Source organism: Mustelus asterias, chromosome 7, assembly GCF_964213995.1.
Source record: "Mustelus asterias chromosome 7, sMusAst1.hap1.1, whole genome shotgun sequence".
Classification (NCBI taxonomy): domain Eukaryota; kingdom Metazoa; phylum Chordata; class Chondrichthyes; order Carcharhiniformes; family Triakidae; genus Mustelus; species Mustelus asterias.
Window position 1 is genome coordinate 100,011,043 of NC_135807.1, and position 21,593 is coordinate 100,032,635.

Here is a 21,593-nt window from a genome sequence, read left to right on the forward strand (position 1 = left end):
GGTCCACAGGGTCGCTGCCAGGTCGGGGCCTTCCTGCGGAGGTCGGAGAATCTTGAGACCTACAAGTAAATTTAAAAGAGCAGTGTTCGTGCTTTTTAGGCGGTGGGGGTTGATTTTTAGCAGCGTGAATCGACTGTAGAAGGGAAGAGTAGGGGGAGTGCTTGGGGCCTGCAGGAGGTCATAGCTCTCCGGGTCAGAGGGGTTGGGGGTTGGTGGGGTGGAAGCTCTGGCTCCAGAATTGCTGGTCTGGCCAGTGGATCACAGTGGAACTTGAGGGGAAAAGGCCACAGCCCCAGGGATACAGGTCTGGTCAGTGGATCACCAGGAGAGTGAAGGCCTTAGCTTCCATGGCGTTTTCCTGAGCTGTGGGGGCCGAGGGAGTGCTGGCTGAAGTGTGGAGAGTGAAGGCTGTGGCCCCGGCGGTGTTTTCCTGGTCACTGGGGGCTGGCAGATTGAAGGCCCTGGCTTCAAAGACATTTTCTTGGGCAGTGGGAGCTAGTGTAGAGAAAGCCCCACTCTGGGACTGCAGCACCGGCTGGTCTCGGTCAGCTTCAGGCCGGGTGACTCCAGGGTCCGAAGGATCGTCAAATCTGTAAGAAATTGAATTAGAGCACTGTTAGAGAGTTTAAAAGAGTTAGAATAAAGTTTTAGAAGCATAGAATTAGAAGATATGCTGGGCACAGCTTTCAAGAAGTCGCCTCGCTCGGCGCCACCTTGAGCAAAAAAAGTATTACAAACCTAAAGATAGTTTATTTATTGGTCACAAGTAGTCTTGGATTCACACTGCAATGAAGTTACTGTGTAAATCCCCACAATCTGGCACCTGTACGGGTACACTGAGGGAGAATTGAACATGGCCAATTCAATTTAGCATTGAGCCAATTCACCTAACCAGCACATCTTTGGCCTGTGGGAGGAAACCAGAGCACCCGGAGGAAACCCCCACAGACACGGGGAGAACATGCAAGCTACACATAGGCAGTGACCCAAGCCGGGAATCGAACCGGGTCCCTGGTGCTGTGAGGCAGCAGTGCTAACCACTGTGCCACCGTGCCTGTCCTTTGATCTTTACAGAATCCCTACAGTACAGAAGGGGGCCATTCAGCCCATCAAGTCTGTACAGACTACAATCCCACCCAGGCCCTATTCCCGTAACTCCACACATTAACCCTGCTAATCCCCTGACAGTAGGGTTAATTTAGCATGGCCAATCAACCTAATCCGCACATCTTTGGACTGTGGGAGGAAACCGGAGCACCCGGAGGAAACCCATGCAGACATGGAGAGAAAGTGCAAACTCGACACAGACAGTGACCCGAGGTTGGAATTAAACCTGGGTCCCTGGTGCTGTGGGGCAGCAGTGCTAACCACTGTGCCACCTGAGAAGTACCTGGATACTTTAAGATGTTCCCTTGTTTACCTGTTGTTTTCAAACCTATCTTTGATCTGGGAACCAAATGAATATTTTAAAACCCTTATACAGACAACTGTAGACATCTGAGCCCCACCAAGAAACTTGGAGAAGCTACCTATTGTTTCCCACTTCCAGCTCTGATTTTATTAAACAAACTCAGAATCGTCCCCCCCACCTCCCGTTTTCCTTCCAGCTGTGAATAGATTTTTTAACCCTGATATTGGCAAGATGGTGCAACTGGTGTAACTTCTGGTCACAGTTGCATAGAATAGCATCCAACTGGACTATCCACTGTCACCATCATGTTCTTTTGCTCTCTCCCCATTTGAAAGAGCTGATGAACCACAATATTACGGTCAGTTTGCCAATCGACCCTACAGTCATTGTTCTCAACCACACAGGTAGAGAACATCTTGTAGCGTCGAGGCTCCTCCAGTGCTTTGGGGCCTTGAACAATGAGGAGGTAAAGTGTTGCATCTTCAGCGATTGCAAGAAATGGTGCTGTGGGAAGGGGATGAGGAGTTGGGTGTGATGGATGAGCAAACCAGGGTGACATGGAGGGAGTGGTCCCTGCAGAATGCTGACGGGGAAGGGAGGGGGGGTGAGGGGGAGATGTTTTGTGGTGGCATCATGCTAGAGTTGGCAGAAATATAGAGAACCGTTTGAATGTGGAGGCTGATGTGGTGAAAGTGCGCAGGAAATAGATTGAACCTGAATGGCCTGTCAGTGGTGGTGGATGGGGCCTTAGTTAAGGTAAAAGGCAGAAGTCAGATGTCAGAAGTACCATTTTTGAAGGTGGCAACATCAGAACAGATGTGACGGAAACACAGAATTTTGGAGTCCTTGCAAGAAGCATGGTGTAAGAAGCTTTGGTCGAGGTAACTGGGAGTCGGTGTCTTGTAATGAATATCGGTGGTCATTCTATCAATCGCAGAAAGTGCATTACCTGCTCCGTTACCACCTCATCGTTAAAAGCCCCAGGCGCACCTTTCAGGTGAAGCAATATTTCACTTGTAACTTGCCTTCAGTTTGGCTTATTGTGTTCACTGCTCCCAATGTAATCTACTCTACATTGGGGAGATTAAACACAGGCTGGGTGACTGCTTTGCGGAACATTTCGCTTAGCCTGCAAGCATGAGCCCAAACTTCTTGTTGCTTGCCATTTCAACTCACAGCTTGCTCTCCTGCCCACATGTCCGTCTTTGACCTGCTGCAATGCTCCAGTGAAACCCAACGCAAACTTAGAACAGCATCCCACTTTCCAATTTGTTATGTTACAATCCTTAGGCCATTGAGTTCAGCAACTTTGGGCTGTGACATTTCTCCTCCGTTTTAACCTTTTTATACCCCAAACATTTTTTGTTCCTATGCAAAAACCCTCTCCTCACCTCTCCCACTGGGCCATCTGTCAATTGGAAATGGAAATAGACCAAAAATTGTAGTTGTTGTGCCCGGAGGTATATGTTTGTAATATGTAAATAAATAAATTAAAAACTTGGGATTGCCTCAAGTTCCACACTACACCACTTGCTTTCTGGAATAGAACGTGGTAGCAGAGCTTGGTTGCCTAAAGGTAAAGGCTGGAAACAAAAAGAAATTAAGACTGGGAACTACAGTCTCAGTAACTTATTGTGAAAAATGGCAGAAATTGAATTGTTAGGATGTGGTTAGTCTCTGATATTTTTAAAGTCTGAACCAAATGATCAGTGAAAAAATGAAGTGGATGTGCAGATATAGTTTAAGTAATGCCAAGCTTGCTTTTACATTTAGACAGGTGCTCAGTAGTACAGAATTGAACGTTGCTGAAAAGAAAGACATTGCCAAAGCCTTGCACTCATAAGGACAAATGCAAGAATGCCAAATTTCAAATGATCACAATTTGTACTGCAGGAGTCAAGGATGCTGGTTGATCGCCATGTCAACTTTGGCTGAGGTGTTGCCATGGAGCAAATAACAGGAAACCATAGACACCCATGCTCCCTGATGCATCAAAAAAGGCACAAGGTTCGAACATATTCATAGAATCCCTACAGTGCAGAAGGAAGCCATTTGGCCCATTGAGTCTGCACCAACTCTTCGAAAGAGCATCTTACCCATGCCCAGCCCCTGCCCTATTCCTGTAACCCCATTCATTTACCCCACTAATCCCCTTAACTTTAATATCTCAGGACACTAAGGGGCAATTTAGCATGGCCAATCACCTAACCTGCACATCTTTGGACTGTGGGAATAAATCGGAGCACCTGGAGGGAACCCATGCAGACACGGAGAATGTGTAAACTCCATACAGTCACAAGGCTAGAATTGAACCTGGATTCCTGGTGTTGTGAGGCAACAGTGCAAACCACTTTGCTGCCCCTATTGTTTACAGAGAACGTGTCCCTGCATATGAATGTATGTTGCTTCTAGCAAGCATAAATGTTCCAACTTGACTGATGGTCTAAAATTGATTGTTAACTACACTTGGGATTGTTTACCAAGTGATGCCCAATCATGGAATCACATTTAACAACAAATTATTTGTTTTGGGCTTTGAAGCACAAATTGATTGCATATGGTCTGTACTCTGCCTATTACAAACATCTGGAGAAACATGTTTGATTGGATCAGCCAATCATTGGGACATATGGTCTACACACCTGGCTTAATCCTGAAATTCATGCTTAACGTTGCTCAATTGTGTAGTAGGCAAGCATAAAGGTTTTTCAGATTGACAGTGGAAAATTATCACTGCATCGCCACTGCATAAAAGCAACATGCAATGGCTTATTCAACCTGTTGTTCAAATTGAGAACATCAAAGCTATCCTGCAGGACTGTAGCTGCCCTAATTAGATTATTGTCACTTGCGTTTTATGCTAACTTCCAAATGAACCAAATCCTGACACTTGCACCTGAGACATGTGCAGTATACGTTAAATTACCCTGGGAAGCATAATAGAACATAGAACATAGAAAGTCACAGCACAAACAGGCCCTTCGGCCCACAAGTTGCGCCGATCACATCCCCACCTCTAGGCCTATCTATAGCCCTCAATCCCATTAAATCCCATGTACTCATCCAGAAGTCTCTTAAAAGACCCCAACGAGTTTGCCTCCACCACCACCGACGTCAGCCGATGTCTCAAAAATTGGAACAAAAAGTTAATGGAGCATTTCATGCTGCTTCTATGTAGTGGCTACTAAGTGGAATTTTCCACTAACAGGATGATACCATCAGTCCAAGGAAAACCTTCTGCCTTCTGTACAGCTGAGCAACGTCATAAGAATTTCAGTGCCGGTGAAATGCCAAGTACATAAATCATACATGCCATCAATTGGCTGATCGAATCAAACATGTTTCCTGGGCCATTTGTAATAGGCAGAGTACAGACCATACTCAGCCAGCCTGTATTTGCAAAACCCAAATCAAAACCTCTACTGTTAGATGTTTTTCTGCATTTGGACATCACTTGCAGAAAAAATGTCAGTGTAAGGTTCTGACCGAAAACCGGCCTGTTTCTTCCCAGAAATAGTCAGGTTTTCACTCCAGATCTTACACTTTGTCAAAACAAAAGCAGGTTGGCATGTTTTGCACTTTCTTTCTTGTGGGGCAGGGCCTGATAGAGCTGGCATGGACATCAGTGTCCCCATTCCATCAGCAGGGCATCAGTGCCCCCCATCATCGCTAGCATCAATGCTGGCCTGGGACATGCAGGCATGGACCTCACAACTAGATACTGTTTTTGGAATAATGATTCCTACCAGCAGGACATCACGCCGGTGGGGAGGGAAATCTGACAACTCCACAAGCAATGATGTTAAGCCGCTTAAGAAAGTGAAAATGTATTCAAATTGATGGTAATCAGGTTCATGTCCTTGCTGCGCATGAACCTGATAACATCAGTGACGTGGTGGAGGGGTTTGGTTGGAGTTGCATTGCATCGAGTTGGATAGATCTCAAATTGAGATCTCACCGCCGCAAATCCCATTATGGCTCTCCCGTGAGAGTTAATGGTCAGACGGGATTTACGCTCACGTCAACGGATTCAGAAAATCATGGCCAAGGAAGCAAGTTTTCATCAAGGTTGAAGTGTTGCAGAAAACTTGTAGAACACTGAGGCATTGTAATAAGACCATCCAAAACAAAATTTAATTTGGAAGATTTGGTGCATTATAAAGGAAAGGGTCGTAAGGAGTAGGAAAGTCCTAGGTTAAGGTAAGTAAGTAAAAGGGAGGGAGGAACTCAATCACTAGGGAATAGATACTGGAAAATATATTCGAACTAAAGGGTGACAAGTTCACGTGAGCTGATGACCTGAATCCTAGGGTCTTAAAGGAAGTGGCAGCAGATATTCGATGCATGGTAGTAATCTTCCAAAATTCCCTAGATTCTGGAAAATTCCTAGTGGATTGGAAAATCACAAATGTAATGCCTCTATTGGCAACATGAACCTGTAGACCAGTTAGTCTATCATCTGTCCCAGGGAAAATGCTAAAATCAATTATGAAGGAAATACTAGCAAGACATTTAGAAAATCATTATACAGTCAAGAATCAACAGGGTTTTGCCAAAGGGAAAATCATGTTTGACTAATTGATTAGTCAATCGGTATTTATTTATTAATGACCAGCAAGGTGGCTAAGCAGCATTATAAGTGTGGTTTACTTGGATTTCCAAAAAAACATTTGATAAGGTGCAACATCAAATGTTACCCAAAATAAAGCCTCATGGTGTTGGAGGTTAGCGTATTAGCATTTCTAGAGAATTGGTTTGCTAACAGCAAGTAGAGAGTAGGGATAAAGGGGCCATTTTTGGGTTGGTGACATGTAACTAGTCAAGTGCCACAGGGATCAGTGCTCGGACCTCAACTATTTACAATTATATTGGATTAAAGGACTGAATGTATGGTAGGGTTACAATCTCAGTTGGTGTCGTAACTGGACGGGAAAATCGTAGAATGCAACCCTGGCTCAAAAGACCATAACTTTTACTTTTTCTTTATAAAACGTGGAGGAACAGAGTCACAGGACCATTAATTAGTTTTAACAAGAAATAAAACATTTATTAAACATGGGATTATTATACAATACTCCTTTATTCCCCCCTCAGCTGAACAAGTACCCACAGATTTTAAGATTAACTTGAATTACAAAGTACATCTTAAACTACAATGATCTCCACAATACAGTCTACTGAGTCCAGTATCTGTGGATTTCTCCTCAATTTCTTCAGATTGTCACATGAGAGTTCTAAACTCCACTCCCAAAACATGCTTTAAAATCCTCTTTCACGATTATGCTTTCCATTAGTAGTTTGCATTCTAAAATCCAGTCTAGGTTTTCCAAATGACTCTTTTAAACTCCATTTTGAACAGCAAATCCAGTATCCAGGTTTTACACCACCCTCTTTGGCATTTCTTTATCTTGATTACTGTACAGACTATTCTCAGTTGCTTTACCTCCGTGACATGGGAATGTCTATGCAACAGTAATCACTCATCTTCAAGGTCAGCGGTGACCACTATTTGGCAATCAGGGTGAAGAGTATATACTTCAAGAGGGCATAGGCTGGTGGAATGGGCAGACATGATGTGGAGATGCTGGCCTTGGACTGGGGTAAACACAGTAAGGAGTCTAACAACACCAGGTTAAAGTCCGACAGGTTTATTTGGTAGCAAATTGGTATTTGGTATTTGTATTTATTTGTTTGCTACCAAATAAACCTGTTGGACTTTAACCTGGTGTTGTTAGACTCTTACTGGGACTGGGCAGACACATAGCAGATGGAATTTAAAGCAAAGAAGTGTGAAGTGATATGTTTTGGTCGGAAGATTGAGGAGAGGTGTTAAAAATATAGGGTACAACTCTAAACTAGATGTATTCGTGGAGTGATCTGGAATAGATGTGCACAGATCCTTGAAGATGGCAGGGCAGAGTGGGAAAGCTGTTAATGAGGCGAACTGAATCCTTGGCTTTATAAATAAGAGTATAAAAGCAAGGAAGTTATGGTGAGCCTTTATAAAATATTTGTACAGTCTCAACTGGAGTATTGAGTTCAATTCTGAGCATCACACTTAATGGTTCCGGAGATGAGAGTTATGTGGATAGATTGGAGAAGATGGGGCTGGGAGAAGAGCAAATTAAGAGGAGATTTAATAGAGGTGTTCAAAATCATGAACGACCTGGACAGAATGGTTAGGGTGGCACAGTGGTTAGCACTGCTGCCTCTCAGCGCCAGGGGCCCGTATTCAATTCTGGCCTTGGGTGACTGTGTGGAGTTTGCAAGTTCTCCCTGGTGTCTGCTTGGGTTTCCTCCCATAAATACAAAGCTGTGCTGGTTAGGTGGATTGGCTGTGCTAAATTGCCCCTTAGTGGCACAAAGGTTAGGTGGTAAATGTGTGGGGTTACGGGGATAGGACTCTGAGTCGGTGCAGACTCGGTGGGCCAAATGGCAGCTTCCTGCACAGTGGGAATTCTATAACTCGAAACTGTTCTGATTAGTGAAAGAATTGAGAATCCCGAGGACAACATTACACGATTATTGACAAAGGAAAAGCATTTTTGTACAAAGAAGTTAGGGTTTGGAATGCAGTGCCTGAGAGTATGGTGAAGGCTGATTCAATTGTGGCTTTCAAAAGGGAATTGTCTAAAACGAAAATATTTGCAGGGCCAAAGGAAAATGCAGGGGAGTGGGACTAGCTTACAGAGAACCAGCATGGACATAACAGACAAATGACCTCCTATGCTATAACCATTTCACGATTCCTCTATGATTCTTAAAGATAGGGATTTCAGAAGTAGGCTGTGGAATAAGAGCTGCAGCAGTAATAGTTTTCAGTTTAAAATGTACAAACAAAAATTAAAGTTGCTGATGTTCCATTGATTAAGTTTTTGTAACATGAAATATATTTTTAGATCTTTCTTTTGTTTTGCAGAGTTTATCTCACTGTGAACTGATCACTGACGATGGTATCCGCCACCTAAGTAACAGTCCATGTGGCCATGAAAGACTTCAGGTTGTCGAACTAGACAACTGCCCCCTCATCACTGATGTGACACTTGAACATCTGAAGAGCTGTCACAACCTGGAGAGAATAGAATTGTATGACTGTCAGCAAGTCACTCGGGCAGGAATCAAAAGAATAAGGGTAAACAACTTGGGCTCAACTTTATTTATAACTAAAGATGTCTATAAGAAACCAACAAATTGAACCTTACTGCTTGGATTGAGTGGTAAATGCAACAACTGGTATTGTGCTGAGACACCAAGACCAGGCAAGTCCGAGGTTTGAACTTTACCTGGCCTCAGTTAACAAAAAGTGTGCTCCTGTATTAACTAAACCTGAATATTGATAACAAATGAGCTTTGTATTTATCTTCCAATGATCATTGCCAGCAGTTTGTATGTAGATATCAGGTGGGGAGAGTATATTGAATACCAATATGCTCTGTGATTAATTAATCCATGAATAGTACTCCTCTAAAGTAACCCATGGTCAAGAGACAGGAGGGTCAGCACCCAAAGAGGGGAGAAAACGAAAGGGATTTCTGATTAAGAGTTGCATTAGTGAGAAAAAGGAAAGTTGCCAAGTATCCTTTATCCATAAATCTGAAAACCATGTGCATCCAAAAGCCACACTTTTTAAAATCTCATTGATCTTTAGCATGGGAAGTCCAGTTGCTCATCTGCACTGTTTACCTTGCAATTTTTGTAGTAAACATGTCAAAAAGAAACTTATTACAGGTCCTCTGCATTTATTATTCAGTGATATATCTAACTTTTCCAGCCATTTTATTTGCTTTAGACTATAGTTACATTAGGCTATTGTAGTGCCAAGTTTATAAGTGGTACCTGAAAATCAAAATTATCTGAAACCTGAAATGCAGTCAGCCCCAAACATTTCAGATAAAGGATACTCAACCTACATATTTTTATAAATGATTAATTCTTCATCTAGAAATTAGCCTCTGTGGCTGATGCAAAACAGGCAGTATTGGATCAGCTGGCCATTATATGCAATGTCTGATATTTAATTCAATTTACTGCAGTGGAACTGAATGTCGAACACTGTATAACAGGCGGCCACAACACTCCCTGCGATACATTTCTAGCCCCTTGAGTCGAGATGTTTTATTACAGTGAAGTGTAGGGCATCTGACATAAAGTAAAGATGAGAGGGTTCTCTACTTGAAACTATACAATATATATTCCTACAGTACACTTCTGCATCATTTACTTATACAAGCCAGGAAAGTTTAGACTTAAATAGGAAGATATATTTACTTGGCCTGTTAACCTTAATTTTTGTGAATGGACATGTGAGCTTGATAGTAGGTGGTGAACCCAGACATGCACCTGAAACCCAGTCAAGTAGCCAACACAGATGTTGGAAATGAAGAACATGCTTGACAGTGGAGCTCTTTGAACGGATACTTGTACTGGGAAATTTCATGAAATATGAATTTGAAATTGGACTGGTTTTTCCACTAAAATTTATTTGGATGATCACAAATGTAATATCCTCCATGAACCAGTGCAGCCGCACAGCGTAATAGCACATTGTTTTTTTTAAAAATCAAAATAATTCCTTAATGTATTTATAAGAACAATTGTTGCAGTTTTGCTAATACAACTGTAAATGGAATCATTACCAGGAAATAAGTATCTTAATAACGGTGTGTAGTATTTAGCCAGCTTTAAAAGCTTTGAAAATGATTTTTAAAAAGCCAAACCGATTTATTTATTTAAAAATTTCAATGTACATTAGCTAGTTTCTTAGTAAACCAGATTGGTGAAAGTTTCTGTTTTTGGCTCAACTCAGGTGGTAAAAGCAGTTTGTAGCCTGCCGGCACTGCACTGCCGGCTTTTCCTGCTACATTTTTTAACAAATATTCAAAAACATTCTGAAGATTCATCCCATGACTTCACGCTGGTAGGGAGCAAAGACACCTCGATCTGAAAAAAAATGGACCCCATGGACACAGGATGCCCCTCCCTCCAGGGATACCGGACACACACACACACACACACACACACCCCCCTCGTTTGTCCAGACCTGTTCTAAACCCTGCCAACATGACATCACATCACGTCACCTCGATGAAGGGTGGGGATGATTCCTTGTGTGGGGGGTTGGTGGGGGGGGGGGGGGATGATACAGCAGGAAGGCCTGCTAATAATTAAATGTATGGAAATTAGTTTCCTGACTTTTCATGGCGGGAGCCCCATTACATCATTGGTGGGAGGCAAGGACTATCTCGATGAGAAGTCCGCCAGCATAGATGCCATTTTGGGACTCCATTGGATTCTCCACCCCCTTTCCTGCCCACTGAAAATGGAGGTGGAAGGTCCACAAAAAGATCTTATTGAATGGCGGAGCAGGCTCAAGGGGTCAGATGGCCTACTCCTGCTCCTAGTTCTTGTGTTCTTATCCCTCCGTCCTCCCCAAAATTTTGATACAATAAAACAACTAATTCATGTTTGTGCACCTAAGAAAGTTAGCACAATTTGAAGAGTTTCCTAAACCAACATAATTTCACAATTTCAACTTGGGGACATGTTCTTTTTTGATTTGGATAGATTGAACCAATGTCAAAGATTGCAGATAATGCAAACGTATGACATTTTGGCTGGAAAATTCACGATCTATTTTGCTCGTTTAGTTGATTACACTTAGATTGTGCTGATATAACTAGCAAAATTGAAGCTGCAGAGTAATGATCATTATTCAGAAAAACCACATGTTTAAACATGGGTTGTTCTTGTACTTTAAAAAAAAAATTAAACCTAAAAGCTTTGTGGCCATTTTCTGAGGAGTCAAAACACAACTGGTTAAGCTGCTTCATTCCTGATACAATTGGGGAATCGTGCACAGTGCATACTCCACGCATTTAATTTTGTCACCAATTACTGAAAATTGCATGAGGAAGGTCTTGGGCATCAGAGGGCTCCTTCTCCTGATTTTTTTTTTCCCCCCAATTGCTTGCTGCTTGCATTTCAGGCAAAGAATAGATGGCTGGCAATTGAAAACCATCCCCTCCAATGTATAAAGACAGTGCTGTGTGTGAATGCGATTGATCGCTGCAGTCAAATTGCCTTGATTTCCATAACACCGGCTCATAAATAAAAAGCAACCAGTTGAGTGAAATACCAGAGCAAAGGGCTCTCGGTGCCTTTGGAATCTCCATGTTAGTCATGTTATTCAAAGAAGGAAGCATAAGGAGGAAAATAATTTGAGAAAGCATATGCAAATAGAGAGAAAACCAATGCTGGTTTGAAACTGAAAAAGTATCTTCAGGAGAAGATATGCAAACACCTGAGAAACGAAAGAAGCCTTCTAAAAACCACAGGATATTTAGAGAATGCAGGAAAAATGCATGTACAAAAGGATCCATGAGATGGAAAGTAAAGTAAATATAAATGTGACAATTGAGAAAAGCCACAAGAGAGAATATGCAGAATATGAATTGGGGGAACTGCAGAAGCAAGCTAGGTGTGATTCCTAGCTTGCTCTTCTTTTTAGTCATTAATTTCACTTTTATGTTGTCCATGTTGCCTGGTATGGTGGGAAAATCGTGTGAGGAAAGGCTGAGGGGCTTGAGGTTGTTTTTGTTAGAGAGAAGAAGGTTAAGAGGTGACTTAATAGAGGCATACAAGATGATCAGAGGATTAGATAGGGTGGATAGTGAGAGCCTTTTTCCTCGGATGGTGATGGCTAACACGAGGGGACATAGCTTTAAATTGAGGGGTGATAGATATAGGACAGATGTTAGAGGTAGGTTCTTTACGCAGAGAGTAGTAAGGGCATGGAATGCCCTGCCTGCAGCAGTAGTGGACTCGTCAACATTAAGAGCATTCAAATGATTATTGGATAAACATATGGATGATATTGGAATAGTGTAGGTTAGATGGGCTTTAGATTGGTTTCACTGGTTGGTGCAACATCGAGGGCCGAAGTAATGTTCTATGTTCTATCATTCCTCTGTACCATTGTAATTTCTCCCACATAGGTGGCACTTTTTTTGTCAAGCATTTGTAATTGCTTCATAAATCCTTACACAGCTCATGCAAGCCCAATTTCATTTCTAATGCAGACTCGTATTAAAACATTCAACAGATAGCTGATTCCAAATCTTTCCTTGTGCTACAAAAAATTGTTCTGTCTTTCTTTAAATTGACAGGTTACAATGCATTGCTAACTTTGTTTAGTTTAAAAATCCTGTGTGCACAACGATAGTTTATTGACTTTGACATTTAACAATGGCATGAATTATTTGGCTAGTGGGGTTCACTTCCCCACCATCTGAAGAGTCGGTGGGGAACATATCCCTGCCAACTCCAACTGTCCTGCAACCAATTTACACTCCAGTGAGCATTGGTTGGACTTCTGACCCTCACACAGGAGGAAGTCCTGCCTTAGAGAGCTGATGGCCAATCAGATTGTCGAGCACCTATCCAGCTCCTGCAGCGACACTGCTGCAGTGGACAGATGAGGAAATATACCAACCTACCTAATCCCAAGAGCCAGAGGTGGATGACAAGGAAAGAGGTGCCAGGGTGAGGAGGGTAGGGAAGCCAACACAGTCACAAGGGGTCTGATTGGAGTCTTGGGGGGGAAAAGGCTGGGGTTCTGGGGAAAGGAGGTCCAGAGGTCACTGCATCTTAAAGGGAAAGATGCCCACAGTCAGAAGGCCTTCTGATGGAGGTGCCCACCACAGATCTAACTTTTTGGCTTACCCCATGGAGGCTCAAATATTCCTGCCAGCCTAAAAATTGAGGCTAGGTGGGAAATGGCTTCAATTGAGACAAGGGTGCAAGGGCAGGCATTTCATCAGAGACCATGCCCACCCCAGCGTAAAATCACTGTGTGGTCAGGGTAGGTGAGAACCACTTTACCTTTTTCCCTCCCTCCTCCCCAAGAAATCCTGCCTGTAACGTTCAGGCCAATATCTTCTGAAGACTAATGCTTTGGAGTCCTAGAGTGTTCGTTGGCATAATGGTAAAGGAGCTTATTAAAGTGGAAACGGCAATAAAGAATGCAGTAGTGGTAGAAGCAAGTATAGTCGAATGCTGTTAACCACACCCATGACCTGGAGTTCCTGTATAACCTGTCCTAGGCCAGGACATCTCTTGGGGCGGCACAGTGGTTAGCACTGCTGCCTCACAGCTCCAGGGGCCTGGGTTCGATTCCAGGCTTGGGTCAATGTCTGTGTGGAGTTTGCACATTCTCCCCGCGTCTGCATGGGTTTCCTCCTGGTGCTCCGCTTTCCTCCCACAATCCAAAAATGTGCGGGTTAGGTGCATTGGCCACACTAAATTGCCCCTTAGTGTCCCAGGATGTGTAGGTTGGAGGGGTAAATGTGTGGGGTTGTGGGGATAGGGCCTGGGGTGGGATTATTGTCCGTGCAGACTCGATGGGCCGAATGGCCTCCTTCTGTACTGTAGGGTTTCTATGATTCTATGATCTCCTTATAGTTGAAGAAGTAGTTTGAGTGCGAGGGGGAGAATCAATTTTTTGTGGTCCATGTAGAAAGCAATGACAGAACTCGGAATGAGATTTCATTGAGGGAGTTTGAGGAACAAATTAAAAATTAATAATCTCCAGATTACTACTGGAGCCATGTGCAAATTGACGAGTCCAGGAGATTAGGGGTTTAAATGCCTGGTTGAAAGCATGATGTGAAGGCAGAGGATTCACTGGACACCGACACCAGTACTAGGGAAAAAGGGAGCTGTTCCTTTGGTTCGTACTGTACTTAAACTAGGCTGGCAAATTGAATGACTAGAGCAGTGGGTGATGAATTAACGAGGGGCGGGAGGGTTCAGATAAGGTAGATTTTAGAAGAGAAAAGTCTATTGAGCAGAGTAGTCATTGGGTAGACTGTCAGAAAGGGATAAAAAGTTTAACTGCAAAATGGTATTAACAACTAAAGTCACATGAAAGAAAAATAGGAAAAGGTTAAAATTAAAGGTGTTATATCTGGATCTGAAGCATTTGTAAAAAGAAAGATGAATTAATGGCACAAAAAGAAGTAAATGAGCATGACCCTGTAAGCATTACTGAAATGTGGTTGCAGGGTAATCAAAGTTGGTAATTAACTATTCCAGGGTACTTGATTTTCTTAAAAGATCGGCAAAATGAAAAAGGATCTTGGAAAGCTCTGCCAAAGAATGAGTTAAAAGCAGTAGGGAGAAAGGAACTGAGCTTAGAAAATTAGGATGTAGAATAAGCTTGGGTGAAATTGTGGAATACCAAAAGATAGAAAACATTGGTCAGACTAGTTTATGTGTTCCCAAATAGTAATAATTGAGTTGGACAGATTACAAGTCAGAAAATTATTTGAGCATGTTAGAGTAAGGTAAAAATTGTGGGGAACTTTGATCATCTTGTAGACTAGCAAACCAAATTGTTAGAATCACTTGGAGAAAGAGTTTACGGAATGTATTCCAAGCAGTTTTCTAGATCAGTAAGTTGAGAAACATACAAAAAAGCAGGCTATTTTAGGTCTAGTATTGTGTAATGAGCTCATTTACTCTTATAGTAGGAGCTTTTGTGGGGTCTTTTCAGAGACTAAGTAATGCTGAAACTTCAGCTAATACAGAGACTCACGAAGCCAGTGTCCTGGTTAAAGACGTATCTTTATTTGACCAAAGATCAATGGGAGAATGAGCATTGGGCAGTCCAGTGTCTTACTGAAAGAGAAGGCCTTGAGCATTCCAATACCACTCTCAAGTTACAATGCATCAAACAGATCAATTATACATTTATCAAGTTTTACTTTCCCTGCCTTTCTGGTAGTCAGGAACCAATCATTATTGGTACAAATCAATCACTGTTAACAATTGTCATTTACTTTAGCCAATTGCATTCTACCTTCTGACATCATGGAATTTCATTGGTCCGTAGAATCCAGATGCTTCTCCCCGTTGTTGCTTAGCAACCTTAGCTTAGCTGCAAAGATCAAAGTTACTGTTCCCACCAATTCTTAAAAGCTTATTTATTAGTCATAAGTAGGCTACATTAACACCTCAATGAAGTTGCTATGAAAATCCCGTAGTCACCACACTCTGGTGCCAGTTCGGGTACACCGGGGGAAAATTTATCATGGCCAATGCACCTAAGCAGCACGTATTTCAGACTGTGTGAGGAAACCAGAGCACCCAGAGGAAACCTACGCAGACACTTGGAAAACATGCAAACTGCACACAGGCAATGACCCAAGCCAGGAATTGAACCCAGGTCCCTGGTGCTGTGAGGCAACAGTGCTAACCACTGCCACCGTGCCGCCCATGTATTTCTTATTTGCGTCAGTGGCTGAACCAGACAGCTGACATTCTCACGTCTGAGAAGAACAGTTTTATCAGGACAGCTTGAACGGCCTTATTCATAAAGTGGCTTTTGGGAACCATGCTGCTCATAACTTTAGCTGATTTAAAAACTATGCACGTTCTATGGTTTTGTTGTCCCAAAGAATGTGGTTTGTCTGCTAAGTCTTCATCCCATGATGCCTCGCAGCAACCTGCCTTTGGCTAAAGTGTACAATTACTTTAAAAATACATTTTAAAATCCAAAATACATGTTTAAATCAGAAATACTTGTTCAAATCTCTTGCTGTGTTCATACTGTTTTCATGTAAACAGTTCCCCTGTAGGAATCTGATCTGAGGTAATTTCACGCAGTGCTGGTCATTTTATTAGTGTCTTAAATCCCTGATTATTTGAAATTTCTCTAACCTATTATGAATTTCTCCAACATATTTCCCCCTTTTGGCTCTTGGCTAGCCCAAGACTAGGCCACTAAATAGATGTTTCCAAGTAAATACTCTTAAATCCCGAAGGGTGATTTAGTCTCTGGGATCCTCCCTTACTCTGACTGTCATCACTGATGCTGTATCTTTTGTGAACTTAACTACTTGTGCACAGCCACATTTGAGCAGGTTTTTAATTACCACTATTGCTAAGATAACAATGAAAAATAATACGATCCCTTGCAGGATTGATGTTCCCAGGAAGCCTAGCTGGACCAACCACCTAGAGTAAATGATTGGGACTGCTTAAGTTTCTCACATCTTTTTTGATGTGGGCAGCCAGATCTGTTATGGTTTCTGAATTATCTGGTATGTGTGTGCAACACTCTGATCCAATTACTGCATATGTTCCACCCTTGGCTGCCAAGACATAATCCAATGCCATTCGATGTTGAAGTACCACAGTGCGCATGGCAACCATCTCATCATTGACCTTAGTGTCATTGGCAACTTGTTCCAAGATGAAGTGTATAAGCTCAGTTTCTCGCATCATTCTCCCAACTCCATATAAGGGAAACATTATGCCAAAAAACTTCTGTCTCTGTAATTGCTTGTCGATGCCTTGGTAAGGGAGGGGAGTTTAGGAGTGTGATATATGTATGGGATTACATATCCAAGGTAACACGATCCCTTCCATCTGACAGGGAGCCAAGGATATGTCCTATCCCCACAAATCCAATATGTACCATTGAGAGTTGGGTAAGTGTTGCCTCCCTTGAAACAATAAGAGATGCTGCAAGATTCGTCATTACTGGGTGGACTCGGCATAGCCGGCTAATTCGATCTACCGTGTAGTGATATTCACTTATGCCTAGGTTTCTCCCAGTACCCTAAGCACAATATATATCTTTTGGGTTTGGTGTCATCTGTTTTAAGACTAGGCTAGGAGCTGTTTTTTCTAGGTTATAGATAGGTGTGTATTTCTTCATATAGCCTAACCTTCCTGCACAAGACCCACTGCTATGAAATTCCTTTCCATTCTTTCTGCTAAAGGATCCTGGTATTTGGTGTCCAGGAAACTTGGAATTCTGGGCCTTTTGGTCTGCCATTATCAATTCTGCCCATGACAGGGGCAATGATTGTAGATGTGTATCCATCTCCCCCAGCATGGATGGGGATATGTGAACAAACCCAACACTTTGATTGGACAATTTAGCATATGTATGTGCTAGGTATAAGTAAGCATACACATGTATTCCCCGAGGGGAACATTGAATGACCTTAGATGCTGGTCCCATCTGAGCCAGAATCTGTATATTCAGTACCAAAAATATATAAACACATATATTCATCATGACCGTTTCTACAGCCGTCTCTTTAAAAATCCCAGCCGTTGGGCAATATCAAGTAAGTGAAACTTATTAAAGATTCACGTAGCAACCACGTCACGCTTTATTATACGCTATTTACTTGCCATCTGTCTTGGGTGTTGTCTGCTGATTCTTGCTTGATCCTGCTGTTAATTCAGACTTCTTGTAGCACCAGTGATATTCTGTAAATATGTCCTCCGTAATTCTCCCATCTCTATTTCTCTTCTCCTGATACCTGTTCTTGTATCTGTTTCACATCAATGTCTGTGCTATCCCTAGCTTGCAATGCTGCTCCTCATTTCCAATCCTGTTCTTCTAAATCTTTTGCTGCCTTATCTGCCCAGCTGTTAGCTTTCTGTGCTTGACTTTCAATCCTCCCATGGGCTTGTACTTTCATTATAGCTGCTTCTAGGGGGCTGCAAGCTGCTTAGATTAAATCTCTAATTAAATTCTCATGCTGTATGTATCCTTTGCTAGAAGTTACGAAAGCACGCCTACTCCAGGCTGTCATGTAGTCATGTATTACACCAAATGCATATCTGCTGTCAGTATAGACGTTAACTTGCTTCCCTTTGCCCCACTCTAAAGCTTTAGTTAAAGCTAACAACTCTGCTACTTGTGCTGAATTATTCCTGGGAATTTGTTCTCCTGCAATCATCTACCACTGCCCTTACGGTGCGGGATTCTGCCCTAACATATCTTCTCACTCCATCTACATATAGATTAATTACCCCTTCTCCTACAAGTGGTTCTTTTGCTAAACCCTCACTTGTTCCCTCAATCACTTCTGCAACACATTCATGCTCCGTTCCCTACACGGCCAGTCCTCCTGCGGGATTTTCCCTTGCATCTCTGCTGATTTCTACAAGTCTATCTCCTGGCAAGAGATTTGCTTCCCATTTTGAACATCTTCCATCACAAGCTCTCTTCAATCTCCCAGTTTCGAGGAGCTGGATGATTGTGTGGGGACTAGGGAGAATTATTTTTCCCATCAGGGCGAGAGGCTCTGAAACACTTATTACCCACAAGGCACATACTAGTGCTCTTACACATTGACGCATGCCTCTGGTGATCGAATCTATTTGGGTAGAGTAGTACCCCACTGATCTTAACTTATCACCTTGCTGTTGGACTACTACTGTGGCTTGTATTCCATCATTTTCTTGACAGAAAATGTGAAATGGCTCAGTGAGATCCAGTAATCATTACGCAGGAGCCTTTGCCATAAGTTGCTTTAAATCGGAGAAAGCCTGCGCTTCCTTCTTTCCCCATGCTATCTTTTCGTTGCTAGCCCTTTTGCTGTTTAAACTCCATCCTCTATCTTCTCAATTACTGAATTCTATTCAGTGTGCTTCATGACATTTTTGAAACAATAATCAAACCTTCCCATTTGATTCCAGGCAGTGACCTATTTTAATTGTTTGTTCTTTATCTTAAATAGCATTTTTAAGGTAGCTTGCGAACCACACAGTTTCCTATGTCAGAATTGTCCCAAATTCAAAAAACAGTGTTGTGGGTTTTCAAATGTCCATTCGTGTCTATCTTATCACTTTTTTAAAAATTTGTTCCTTCATCCATAGCTACCACCTAAACTGTTTTTTGTTTCTCCTCTCTTAAAATCCTTTCAAGTGTCTCTTTTATCACCATTATCCATCAAATGAATCCCACTTTTAATCCTATCCTACTCTGTTCAACTATCAGCTCTCCTATAACGTTTCTTCTATTATCCTATTAACTTCCCCATATCTCATCTGTACATTACATACCTGTTCCTTTCCTTCAATGTTCATCTATTCCACTGGATTATTTCCCTCCTCTCTAACTATAATAATCTGGCAGTCTAGTCATAGGAGCAGACTTTCCCATTGAGCCCACCTTGCATTTGATACAGTTTTCTACTTTCCCATTTTCAAAATTTGCACCAGGGTGTGCTCTGTGTTCTTAACTACTTCTCCCATTCTTGTGATTGGTTCACTAACTTTGAACACCCACTCCACACAGTCCAACTAAAATGCTGCTGGGTCACTGTGGCAGTGTAATAATTCTCATCACTTTCAGACAGTCCTAAAACTGGTGCTGTTACCAAAAGTTGTCCAATAAGGGCGAATGTAACCTCACTTTACCTCACCCATTCTATCTTTTGTAACTCCTCATTAGATGTTCCCCTGCCGCCGCCCCCCCCCTTTGCTAGATTTTCATTTTCATAATTTTTACTATAGTGAAAACCTACAAATAAATTCCTGAATGTCTCAAAGCTACTGCAGACCTTGAAACACAAGGATCCATCCGGTCTGGGACGGAATGGGTTAATTCTCTACTTGTTTCAAAAGGATGTGCAGTAAAGTTCTCAAATGGATGTAATTACATCATAACTCTTTTTGTTGGCAAGCATTCAGAATTCCAGACTAATTTTTTCTCAGAATCTAATTCTAAAATTATTTTTTCATTGCCAATTGTATCAGGAATATATCTTCAAATCTAACAAGAAGTTTTGACCCAGATTAATCCAGAACAAGATTTATCATAATTTCAAATATCCCAACTTTCAATTATCCCTACCAAATTAAGACTCTCACTGAATTTACAATCTCTCCAGCCTACGCTTAAAATTTGCACGTTTAATTGTTTCCCACAAATCTGCCTTTATAAACTAATGCAGGCACAAGTTTCCCAACTGCCTTTCAAGTGGAACGTGAGGTCATTTTGAGATTGCTGAGCTCATAAATTTTCAACTTCCACTTCCAGCTTCTTAAAATGGCAGAGTTCAAAATCTTTGTTGAATTCCTGTATTTTCTTGACGACAACTATGGCCAGCAATTGTTTTCAAGATTAAGGAATTTACAGTGGTATACACTTTAATCCAATCCAACTACCATTTGATTTTAAACCCTGCATCTCTGACGCAAATGAAAGCTTTTAATTGTTCATTCCACAGCAATCCCAACTTTTAAACTGGACGTTGTCTGCCATACTCTACAAGAACACAAGTTGACATTCCAGACCCCGCAGAAAACACTGAAATACAGAGATTTACTCAAATATCATGTTTTGTCAAATCAATTCCGCAAGACAGGCTGCATCTTTTCTGTGTTTCTCTCTTGAGTCCTTCTCTTGAGACCCCTACATTGGGACCTATCATCATCCCTTTGTGCAGTCTTTGTCCTCTAACTTTTTGTTTCTCTCGAGTCGCTCTCTAGACACCCGAGACCCCTGCATTGGGACCTTCCGTCACCTCTCTGGGTGCAGTCTTCATCTCTTGATGTCCATTCTTCTTGCTTCCCTCACTGGGGACCTCAAGCACACAGACCAACCGTCACTCCTGTGCGGCACTCATCCCTTTGATTCTTTCCCTGGTGCGCGGCTTCTTAGTTCTGCTGCTCAGAGCATGCCAGGAGTCTGTCCCTGATCCCCCCCCCCCGCATTAAGCGCACCCAACACCTCATGTCTTTGTCTACTGCGCGGCTTCTTGGCTCCACTGTACAGACAGTTGCAAGAGTCCGTCCTTCTTCCCCCCCCCCCCCCAGTGCAATTTCTTTACACAGTACCACTGTTTTTTTGCAACTCCTCACATTTGTTCGGGTAGGTCAACTTACAGCTCCGACGGCTTGACACATTACTGCTCTACCCACACTCTTGTAGGAGCCGCCTCCTGCCGCCAGATTCCAGTCACTCTCGCCTGCTCGCAGCGCCAAAGTTGTTGTGGGATCTTTTCACGGTAAGTAATGCCAAAACTTCAGCGTATACAAAGGCTCACTAAGTCAGTGTGCTGGTTAAAGACGTATCTTTATTTGACCAACTATCGATGGGAGAATGAGCATTGGACAGTCCAATGCCTTACTGAAAGAGAAGGCCTTGAGCATTCCAATACCACTCTCAAGTTACAATGCATCAAACAGATCAATTATACATTTATCAAGTTTTACTTTCCCCGCCTTTCCGGTAGTCAGGAACCAATCATTATTGGTACAAATCAATCACTTAACACTTGTCATATACCATAGCCAATTGCATTCTACCTTCTGACATCATGGGATTTCATTGGTCCATAGAATCCAGATGTTTCTTCCTCTTGTCACTTAG

At 42.3% G+C, this 21,593-nt stretch overlaps 1 protein-coding gene across 2 annotated transcripts in view; it reads left to right on the forward strand.

The window, feature by feature from the left end:
• The window catches only part of fbxl2 (F-box and leucine-rich repeat protein 2), a 200,023-nt gene that overhangs the window by 172,903 nt on the left and 5,527 nt on the right, over positions 1-21,593 (forward strand). For both annotated transcript variants that reach the window (XM_078216569.1, XM_078216568.1), the window contains one exon: positions 8,331-8,543. In XM_078216569.1, the coding sequence (XP_078072695.1) occupies positions 8,331-8,543 (213 nt within the window). The remainder of the gene's footprint in view (positions 1-8,330; positions 8,544-21,593) is intronic.